Raw genomic sequence first — 11,451 nt, 5'->3', positions numbered from 1 at the left:
GCGGAAAGCTGACCCTGGGCGGGGATGCAGACAGCACTCCTCCAAAGCTGTCGCGGGCGGGGGCTCGGTGCGCCGACACTCACCTGGGTCTCTGGCCCCCGACGGCATTTAAAGGGCGGAGGGCGAGGCCCGGCCGCCACACCTGGAGCTGCTGCGGGCGGCCGCACTGGATGGTGCGCCCGTGAGCTTGGGCGCCGAGCCACCCGCCCCGGCCCGGGAGCGGCAGGACATGGCCGAGTACGGCGACGGCTCGGGGCCCTCTGCGGCCCCGCAGAGCCAGGCCCGGGCGGCCGCGCGCCCCTCTGGATACGCGCGCGGAGATCTGGGCGCAGCGGGCGCCGGCCCGCGCCTGTGGCTGAACGCGCCCGCTCTCAGCTCCGCGCCCTACGCGCCGGGCCCAGTGCCCGCGGCCCCCTTCGGAGCCCCCGGCCCGCTCCTCGCGGCCCCCGGCGGCCTGGCAGGCGCCGACCTGGCGTGGCTGAGCCTGCCCGGCCAACAGGAGCTGCTGAGGCTGGTGCGGCCGCCCTACTCGTACTCGGCGCTCATCGCCATGGCCATCCAGAGCGCGCCGCGGCGCAAGCTGACGCTCAGCCAGATCTACCAGTACGTGGCCGGCAACTTCCCCTTCTACAAGCGCAGCAAGGCGGGCTGGCAGAACTCCATCCGCCACAACCTGTCCCTCAACGACTGCTTCAAGAAGGTGCCCCGCGACGAGGACGACCCAGGTAACAGAGGCGCGCCCCCTTGCGAGTCCAGGACTCCGGGCTGCGGGCACTCGAGGGACCCGGCGGTCCTGGACCGTCCAGACTTTCCAGCTAGGGGAGCCGAGGCGGGAGGAGGGTGGGGAGCCGCGCACGGGCTCCAGGAAGCCGGCAGACCCCCGCAGCCCTGACTTCACATCCAGGGCAACTGAGTCTCTAATTCTCGGCGCGCTCTCCAGAATGAAGAAGCCCGGGAGAGCTAGCCTGCCGGGGCGACCTTAGGAATTGCCTCTCTCGGGGGCGCATGTCCTCTGCTTAAGGTGGGGAAGACGGCGGCTCTCCCCACGAAGGTTAAGACAAAGGCGATGCCGCTTTGGGAGGCTGCAGAGAGGCCTGGCGAGGTGTGCTCCGCCCCACGGGCGAAGCGGTGGCCCGAGGAGAGCAGGTTCCTTTCTTCATTTCATAGGCCTTCTCTCTGGCCTTGCTCTCTGCGAGGCTCTGTATTTCCCGGGCATCGTCCTTCGCTGTGGACGCCCGATCCGGTACACAGCGTCCCCTCAAGGTTTGGGGTGGGGGTAAGGGTTCATGGAGGGGCCGGTGGGAATCCTTCTGGAGCTGACCTCCATTTCTCACCTTCTCACCCATCACCTCGGCCAGACCCCGATTTTTCTGAGCCGGTCCCTTTCTTCTTCCGCAGGTAAAGGCAATTACTGGACCCTGGATCCAAACTGCGAGAAGATGTTTGACAACGGGAACTTCCGAAGGAAGAGGAAGCGGAGGGGGGAGGCGGGCGCAGTCGCACCCTCGGGTCCCCGGAGCCAGGCCGGAGCCCGGGCGCCAGAGCTGGAGCCCCTGGGCGCCGCCTCCCCGGACCTGCGGGCCTCGGCGTCCCCGCCCGCGCCCGAGGCCGCAGCCTGCTTCTCCAGTTTGGCCTCGGCCGTGGGCGCCCTAGCTGGCGGCTTCAACCCCTTACCCGGGGGCCTGGCGGGAGACTTTTCCTTCGGGAGACCCGCGACGATCGCCACTCACAGCCCCCAGGTCCCCCGCCCCGCGCCCGGCTTCGCCGCTGGCCAGCAGACGGCGGCCACCGGCTTCCGCGTCAGTCACTTCGTCTACACCCGGGAAGGGACCGAAGTTTGATGGAAGGCCGGGGAGTGTTCCCGAGTGCGGGGTCCACAGGCGCTGAGCTCAAGGCCCCACGAGCGCCCCGGCAGGGGTCAGGGCAGGGCTGGGGTGCAGGGCCCAGGGTCCCCGCTGCCGTGCACCCCTCACCCAGCGACCATCCAGGTGGGGCGAGTGGGCGCTCCCCCTGTCCTTCCAGTTTGGCCTGTCCCTGGAACCCATGCTCCCAGAGGGTTCCATCTGAAAGGGGCGACAGGCTGGCGCTCACCCCAGATTTTCCGAGGGGAGCCTGACCCACCCCCAAAGATACTTTGGTGTCTTAGACAGGTGCTACTGGGGACCCCCCGGGCCCGTCTGGGTGGGATTTTTTCCCACCTTTCCAGCCTGGCCCACCCGGCGCACAGGCCCTTTCCTTGGTGCTCCAGGGAAGCCCGCGGGGTTCAGGAGCACCCCCGGGAGGCCGAGTGGGTCCCCTCACCCTCAGCGGCGTGTGCGGTCGGTCAGCCATCGAGGGTGGTCTGGAACTGAAGTCTAGTAAGAGGGACTTCCTGATGGCTGACGCTGCATTGGTCCTGCGAACCCCAGCTCCTTCCCTGCCACTCAGCTCCCACCTCCCTCACCGGGTCCTAGGGCCAGGTCATCACCTCGGGGGCAGCCTAGAGCAGTGCCTAGCGCCCTGGAGTGGCAGGCTGGGTTTGGATTTGCTCCCTCCCACCTCCCCGCCTGCCTCCCGCCTCCCTCCCGCCTCCCCAGCCAAGCTCACACCGGGGGAAACCACTCCTGTTTTCCTCTCTGCGCCCACCCCTCACCCCCCAGTTTGGGCCTCAGCTCTCCCACCCCTGAGCCTTCGGTGCAAAAGTAAGCCTCTCCCCTCATTTGTATTTGCTCAGAAGGTCATCTCTGGAGCCAGCAGCCTTGGGAAGAGACATGTTTGCCTCGGTAGCTCCCTGAGTTTCTGTCGCCCGGGCCCCGGGGTCATTTGGTTTATCCTGGAGCAGAGGGCTCTTGGCAGGGCACACCCACCCTCTGTGCGCTGGGCAGGAGAGGTGTCTTCCCCGGGAGGCCGAGCGGGGAGAGGACCCCATGAACTTGGGGGAGGGCAGAGGATTTGGCGAGCCGAGCAGCGCCGCTGCCTCCAGGGAGCTGCAGCAGTTTTCCAAAGACTGACCTCGGGGCCCAGCGCAGCCGCTGCCGCTGGAAAGGATGCCAAAGGGTTGTCGGTTTCTTAAGGCTGAGCCAGTTGTGATCCTGATGCGTGTGTGTAAGGGAGGCGGCGGGATGGAGGGGAGAAAGAGAGAGGAAGGGAAGGAGCTTGGGTGTGAATAGAACTAGCCAAGTGTTGGAGTGAGTTTGGAGCCCCCGGTGGTGTTCCTTCGAGCCTCTCTGGAAGCATAGAGTGGCTGCTTCTCATCTCATCTCTGCCTCCGGGCTCGGGAAGGAGAGCTGCTGCGGAGCTCTGTTGCCTGATACTTTGTTACCAAACTGACAGTCAACCCTAAGTGCTCCCCCAAAGGTAATACAGTTTAAGAAAACCAGCAAGGAAAAGGAAAATCCTCGCATTACAAAAGGAAAGAATTTTCTTCTCTCAGGCCTATTTAATTAACAAAAATGCTAAAAATAAACACCAACAGACTGTAACTTGAATGTACCTGCTGTTCTGTACATTTGAGGGATTCTCCACTGTTTTCAGCGTTTTCAGTCTAGATTCTGCATTTGCAGGAAACTTGGAGTAAAGGAATTTTTAAAAAGAAGCTTGACAACACTGAGAAAGTACAATGCACACTTTTACAATTAATGGAGCTTTCAGAAAATTGGCTGATAAATATATATAAACATCACACATCAAAGCTGCATGGCTGTTCGAAACTGGTATGAAGCTGCCATTTTTATTCTTCCAACAGTGATTTTTCTGAAAAGGGCTTCACAAAGATCTTTCCACTTTTAGTTTGTTTGACTAAAAATCAATTTTTGATGTTGAAAAATGGTGCTTCCATTCCTGCTTTACACCATTAATTGGTAATGGTATAACCAAAGAGATGAGTCTTCTGAGAAATGCATAGTTTACTTCTAACAATGCAAGGTATTTGGGGATCAGAAACCGTCTCATTTCCATGACAGTTTATTTGTCTCGAAGTATTTTCACAATGAAGGGGGTCTGCGTGGGGGTGAGGGGCAGCCAAAATGCATTTCCTGGGCCCTGGGGCAGTCAACTTTGGAATGATCCCAAATGATCCCACTTCACATGATCCCAAAGATAGATTTTCTCAGAGGAAAGAAACTGCTGAAATCAAAATAAGTAAGAAAAGCAAAGCAGCTTGTCATCGGTTTATAACTAAATATCTTCTTTGGGCCAGGTCTCGTGAATTTGACCTTAGTTCCCAAGCAAGCTGCATGTGGGCAGCCGAAGGACCAGCTGCTGTTGGGCAGATAGATGGAGGGACTGTGCCAGGAGAATCCTCTCCCCGGGCCTTGGAGCCCCGTGTTGGTACCCAGACCCCATCTACACATGTTTGTCTCTTGGGTCTTTGAAGTAGTAAAATACTGTGCTTTTGCATATCGAGGGTAGGTGCTGTAAGCTATGGCTTTTCTCTTGAGGAAATTTCAAGTTGTTTTAAAACTAAGTGCAAACCTTTCTAAAAAGAGTGCCTTGGTATGATGCTCTAGGCACACAACAAGTGTCATTGAAACACTCAGTTCTTCATCTGAATCAGCATTTCGGTGGCATTGAACAGTTTCAAATAAAGGAATGGCATGTTTCTTTATTTGAAACTATTCCTAAGAACCCAAACTACTATGGGTTCTTAGGAATTCTTTTCGTTTTGCCAAACAGTAGTGGAAATCTACAGGTGGTTGAAAACCAAAGCACATAATAATAATGTAAATTGTGGTATTACCTCCTATGGAAATTGTCAGTGGGGTGGCAAGAAGTCCTCAGGCAGAAAAGAACCATTTGTGATGAAGACTCAAATATTTGTTAAAAGTATTTCTTTAAATGTAGTAACTAAAATTTAAGAAGTGGGCACTGGATTTCAAGATAGGAATTCCCATATGGATTAAACATTGAAGGTGTCCATCTATGATGAATACAATTTTGCACTTTGGTGATGCTGCCTTGGCATATTCATCTTCAACTTCCAATCTTTAATTTCCTAAGTACCTCCAGTGGTATCAAGTGACTTTGTTTTATTCAATGAAATAACCTTATAGTAATTATTGTAACTCTTCACTGAAACAAGAGTCTGAAGTTCATTGTGATTCTGTCAATAGAAAAGCTGAGTCAAAGGATTAAGTGAAGATTTTTTGATGACGGCCATTCTGACTGGTGTGAGAATGTGAACTTATACAGCCATTATGGAGAACAACATGGAGATTCCTTTAAAAAACTAGGAATAAATCTACCATATGACCCAGCAACCCCACTACTGGGTTTATACCCTGAGAGAACCATAATTGAAAAAGACACGTGTACCCCCCAATGTTCATTGCAGCACTCTTTACAACAGCCAGAATATGGAGGCAACCTAGATGTCCACAGACAGATGAATGGATAAAGAAGATACAGTACATATATGCAATGGAATATTACTCAGCCACAAAAAGAATTAATTTGAGTCGGTTCTAGGGAGGTGGATGAACCCAGAGCCTGTTATACAGAGTGAAAGAAAAGTTAAAGTATTATTCATTTAGTCATGTCCGACTCTTTGCAACTTCATGGACTATAGCCCGCCAGGCTCCTCTGTCCATGGGATTCTCCAGGCAAGAATACTGGAGTGGGTTGCCATTCCTGCCTTCTGCTGGGGATCGTCCTGACCCAGGGATTGAACCCAGGTTTCCCACATTGCAGGCAGATTCTTTACCACTTAAGCTATCCAGAGAGCCCTATACAGAGTGAAGTCAGAAAGAGAAAAACACATACAGTGTGTTAATGCATATATATGGAATCAAGAAAAATGGTACTGATGCGCCTGTTTGCAGGAAGGGATCAGAGAGGCAGATGTAGAGGATGGACTTGTGGGCACCGTGGGGGCAGGAGAGGATGAGACGAATGGGGAGAGTAGCATCAACACAGGTACACTATCGTGTGTAGGGTGGGTAGCTGGTGAGAAGTTTCTATGTAACACAGGGAGCCCAGTCTGGTGCTCTGAGATGATGTGGAGGTGTGAGATGTGGGGAAGGGAGGGAGGCTCAAGACAGAGGGTATATGATTCGTGTTGCTGTATGGCAGAAACCAACACAATATTGTACAAATTAAAAAACAAAAAAGGGGGGGAAAGGGTTAGATGATCTTCAGAAACTCATCTAATGAGAACTAAAAAGGACTCTTGATAGACACGCAACCTTTTTATGGTCCATACTCAGAAATGCACCTTCATATGTACATAGCTGAGCGTGCCCACGTGCGCGCGCGTGCACACACACACACACACACACACACACACACGATGCAAATCATAGAGCCAGGCCTTGGCCAGGATCCTCAAGGGGAAAGCCTTGACAGCACCAACCCACGATACTCAGAGGCACAGTGTTTTCTGTATTTTCTGAGATATACTGTGTGAATATCTCATTTGCACTTGGGTTTGGTTTTAGGTGGAGAGGAGCATGTGCAACGATCACAGAATGCAGTAGGGGCCTGGCCACACATCCTAGGAAAATCGATGTGTTCAGTAAATCTTCTGAGTGTCAGCTATGTGTCTGGCTTTGCATTCAGCCCTGCAGTGAACACCCTTCCCAAGGCCTCCTCCCAGTTGGAGAGGCAGAGATCAGGGCGCAGTTACAGGCTGCTGCTGCTAAGTCACTTCAGTCGTGTCTGACTCTGTGCGACCCCATAGACAGCAGCCCACTAGGCTCCTCTGTCCCTGGGATTCTCCAGGCAAGAATACTGGAGTGGGTAGTTACAGGCTGGACGGCAGCTATTCGGCTCCAAAACAACGGCTTTATGATCAAGTCCATAAGCCATCTCACTTGTAAATACCAAATCACCGCAATGCTGTGTTTCCTATACCCTGAAAGCTTGGAAGTGTTGGTTTGCCTTCTAGGGTTCTTAACTTACTTGTGACTTAGGCTAGGAGTTGAGTACTGCCCTGGGCTGGAGCCAGTGTGGCCTGCTCCCTTCTCCATAGGTTTATTCAAAAACTTTAACATAACTCCTGTGCTCTTAGAAGAAGATCTATCAACTGAGCATCACAGGAGACAGCCACTCATGTGACCCGAGCTGGTTTTTCCCCAAGGCCCTTGGGTATGGATTCTTCTGGTGCATCTCTACATCCATTCATTGAAGCTTGAAGAACTCTCTCTTTTAATCTAATGTAAAATTTGCTAAAGAACGTTCCTCAAGGCTAATTTCCTGGCACCTGCCGTAAGCTGACTGCTCTCTCTGGTAAGCTCATCAGGGACTGAACACAAAGAATGTGAAATGATCTCATTCAGTTTGCGGAGGGTAAATGAATAGAATATTAAATTAGATTTTCATTACAAAAATCAGAGTTATATCTGTTCTTTAATATGGAGCTAATTGAATTGATGAGTCTTGGAGGCTTTCTCTTCTCCCAAGAATCACCCGTGCATCCATCCAATGCTAAATATCAAGGTGACAAGGACTCTGTTACCTGCTTATTGGACATCATCTCATTAAGCCCTCACGACTTCCCAAGGAGGCAAGTATTATTATCCTCATTTCACTGATGCAGAAACTGAGGCTCAGGAAGATTAAGTGGTTGCTTCCCAGAGGCCACAGCTACATAGAGTTGTGGCAGCAAGAACATGCCTACCACTTGCCCTCACTCTCTCCCCTCCAACTCTGTCCTTCAGGTCTGAGAGATATCTCACTTTTCAATGATCCTTCCCTGGCATCGAAGTTAAGTGTCTCTCTGCTCTGTACCTGTGGCCCTTGGATGGACTGTATCATACCTCCAGAAGGCCCTGGTCTTGCCTAGGTCCTCTTGGGTCTATGTGGGCAGGAGTCACATGCTCTATTTAATCAAACACCTGGGGTAGCAGTTGAATGAATGAATAAGTACGTGAGCTGGCAGTTGTACCCTAAGCTTTCCGCACACTCTCCCTCCCTTCGTGGGTCCTCTAGTCTCCTGTAACAGGCCTGATTCCTCCTTACGTAGAGCCAGACCTTCAGCTGGACCCTGCAGATACAAAACAGGAGCAGACACAGCCCTGGAGACCACTGTTGTGCAGAGTGCCCTGTGCGGACAGGCTGCGCACCAAGGAGTGTGGAGCTGCAGGTAGGAAAAGCCAGCGATGTGATGGGAGATGCTGAGGCCAAGAATGGCTGATTAATCTCTCCCTTTGAACATGAGAGCAATTGTAATAATACAATGTCCTAGAGAATCCAGGCTGACACCTCCAAGGCCACACAAGTTCTTATTTGCCAAAGATGCCTGGGCCTTTTCCTACCACCTCTGCTCTTCCCAGACTTTAATCCCATTATTAGAACGAGGCTGAGATTCCAAGAAGGCAGGAAGAATTTAAAGACACAAATGGGTTCATGCTCTGTGTTCCTCACACAGGGCCTGGGCTTAATGCAACTTAAAGATGGAGAGAGGCAAAGAGTGTGTGATCAGTTCAGTTCAGTCACTCTGTCGTGTCCTACTCTTTGTGACGCCATGGGATGTAGTACAGCAGGCCTCCCTGTCCATCACCAACTCCCAGAGGCTACTCAAACTCATGTTCATCGAGTTGGTGATGCCATCCAACCATCTCATCCTCTGTAATTCCCTTCTCCCACCTTCAATCTTTCCCAGCATCAGGGTCTTTTCCGATGAGTCAGTTCTTCGCATCAGGTATCCAAAGTATTAGAATTTCAGCTTCAACATCAGTCCCTTCAATGAATATTCAGGACTGATTTCCTTTAGGATGGACTGGTTGGATCTCCTTGCAGTTGAAGGGACTCTCAAGAGTCTTCTCCAACACCACAGTTCAAAAGCATCAATTCTTCAGTGCTCAGCTTTCTTTATAGTCCAACTCTCACATCCATACATGACTACTGGACAAACCATAGCTTTTACCAGATGGACCTTTGTTGGCAAAGTAATGTTTCTGTTTTTTAATATGCTGTCTAGGTTGGCCATCACTCTTCTTCCAAGGAGCAAGCGTCTTTTAATTTCATGGCTGCAGACACCATCTGCAGTGATTTTGGAGCCCCCCAAAATGAAGTCGGTTGCTGTTTCCCTTGTTTCCCCATCTATTTGCCATGAAGTCATGGGACCAGATACTATGTTTATACTAAGTATAGTTTCAGAAAACTATACTTAGTTTTCTGAATGTTGAGTTTTAAGCCAACTTTTTTCGCTCTCCTCTTTCACTTTCATCAAGAAGCTCTTTAGTTCTTCTTCACTTTCTGCCATGAGGGTGGTGTCATCTGCATATCTGAGGTTATTGATATTTCTCCCAGCAATCTTGATTCCAGCTTGTGCTTCATCCAGTCCAGTGTTTCTTATTATGTACTTTGCATATAAGTTAAATAAGCAGGGTGACAATATACAGCCTTGATGTACTCTTTTCCCTATTTGGAACCAGTCTGTTGTTCCGTGTCCAGTTCTAACTGTTGCTTCTTGACCTGCATACAGGTTTCTCAAGAGGCAGGTCAGGTGGTCTGGTATTCCCATCTCTTTTGGGATTTTCCACAGTTTGTTGTGATCCACATGGTCAAAGGCTTTGGCATAGTCAATAAAGCAGAAGTAAATGTTTTTCTGGAACTCTCTTGCTGTTTAGATGATCCAACAGATGTTGGCAATTTGATCTCTGGTTCCTCTGCCTTTTCTAAATCCAGCTTGAGTATCTGAAAGTTCACGGTTCAGGTACTGTTGAAGCCTGGCTTGGAGAATTTTGAGCATTACTTTACTAGCATGTGAGATGAGTGCAATCGTGCAGTAGTTTGAGCATTCTTTGGCATTGCCTTTCTTTGGGATTGGAATGAAAACTGACCCTTTCCAGTCCTGTGGCCAATGGTGAATTTTTCAAATTTGCTGGCATATTGAGTGCAGCACTTTCACAGCATCATCTTTCAGAATTTGAAATAGCTCAACTGGAATTCCATCACCTCCACTAGCTTTGTTCGTAGTGATGCTTCCTAAGGCCTACTTGACTTCACATTCCAGGATGTCTGGCTCTAGGTGAGTGATCACACCATTGTGATTATCTGGATCTTGAAGATTTTTTCTGTTCTGTGTATTCTTGCCATCTCTTTTTAATATCTTCTGCTTCTGTTAGGTCCATACCATTTCTGAGTTTGTGTATGACTCATAATTTCGACTGCATCTTCTAGAAGGTGTCTAGACATCTTCTAGTCAGGTGTCTGCCTGGCTCCCAGGGCCCCGATCTGTCCCAGCACTTCATCAGCTGCAGCCAGCCCTCACCTCTGCACGCACGGGTGGTTTGCCTCTGCCTAAGGCGAACATTAACTTCTCCACCTGAACCAAAGGATGCCCTTTGACTGGACCTCGCTCTGCTGGGCTGGGAACACTTCAGTCCTTGCAGCCTAAGGGCAGGTCGGTTTAGGGGAAGCTAGACTTCTCAAGGCAACAGAATTAATACTTTAATGAACGGTTTCTGTTTCAGGATTCTTGAAAAGCTGGAGCTTAATTCTTTCTGCTCTTTTTGGAATTCTGAGTGCAACAGAATGGCCTTGCTGTTTTACTTACTTTGGTTTGTTTGACTTACTGTTTTAAAATTTTTGTCAAGAAGAATAAATCACATTGTACATTTTTCATCATGCATTTAATTGAGTGAAATTAAAAACAATTTGGTATGTTAAACAATACAATGTAAGAAAGGAATTATAAGGGAAGGAAAGAAGAAAACTTTTAAAGAATCATTTGTAATGCAAATTTTAAGAAATACACTATCCTTAACCTTTTTTTTTTTTTCATTCAATTGCTTTAAGTTTTTCTACAATGTCCTGGCTAGGATATATAATACGTGAACGATGTGTAAAGAAATGTAAGACATGTAAGAATCTACAGTAATAATATTTCTTAATTAGCAAGAATTTTTTTCATTCCTGACAGGAATGTTTCTTCATTTTCAGGGCTTGAATGTGTCAGTCTGTTAGTACACATATCATATTTATGCATGCATTGCAGGCACAAAATTAAAGTGAGATTTATAACAGGAAAAAGTCACACATTTTCCAGTATCTAGTAAGATGGATGTTTTTGAATTCTTCTGACATCTCAGGAGGGACCCTACTCTGGCTCAGATTTCACCTGGGCTCTTTCATACAGCAAACCCATGGCTCCCTTTGGGGCATCTACACTTTAAAAAAAAAAAAAAAGACTTTCAGCATAACTGGGTGTAGAATGACAAGAGCTGGTGCTGAGAAGCCTGCCCTGTGCACCGTCCACTGGAGAAGGCTTTGATAAATCCAGACAGGGTGCTGTGGACGTTGTGAAGTCAAGATGTTCAGTTTAGAGGCTTCATTCATACTTCCAAAATAGGTGCCAGCTTCAAGAGAGAGCAAAGCTGCAGAGCTGGGGTTTTGAATGTAGGAACACAGACCCCTGCTGTGGAAATGAAATCCTATAAGATGCACTGGGCAGGCCTGGGTCATGAGGGATGGTGCCCTGGTACTGAGTGCCCACTGCCAGCAAGGGCCTTAAAGACATGGCTTCTACTG

The 11,451-nt window shown here is 49.8% G+C and overlaps 1 protein-coding gene across 1 annotated transcript; it reads left to right on the top strand.

The window, feature by feature from the left end:
- The first annotated feature begins 229 nt into the window (after window positions 1-229).
- Window positions 230-2,562, top strand: FOXI2 (forkhead box I2). The gene is made up of 2 exons (XM_027529219.1): window positions 230-725; window positions 1,399-2,562. Exons 1-2 carry the CDS (start codon window positions 230-232, stop codon window positions 1,839-1,841), a joined length of 939 nt encoding a protein of 312 aa, XP_027385020.1. The 3' UTR covers window positions 1,842-2,562.
- The last annotated feature ends 8,889 nt before the right edge of the window (window positions 2,563-11,451 follow it).

Source organism: Bos indicus x Bos taurus, chromosome 26, assembly GCF_003369695.1.
Source record: "Bos indicus x Bos taurus breed Angus x Brahman F1 hybrid chromosome 26, Bos_hybrid_MaternalHap_v2.0, whole genome shotgun sequence".
NCBI lineage: Eukaryota > Metazoa > Chordata > Mammalia > Artiodactyla > Bovidae > Bos > Bos indicus x Bos taurus.
This window is presented reverse-complemented; position numbering and strand designations above follow the sequence as displayed.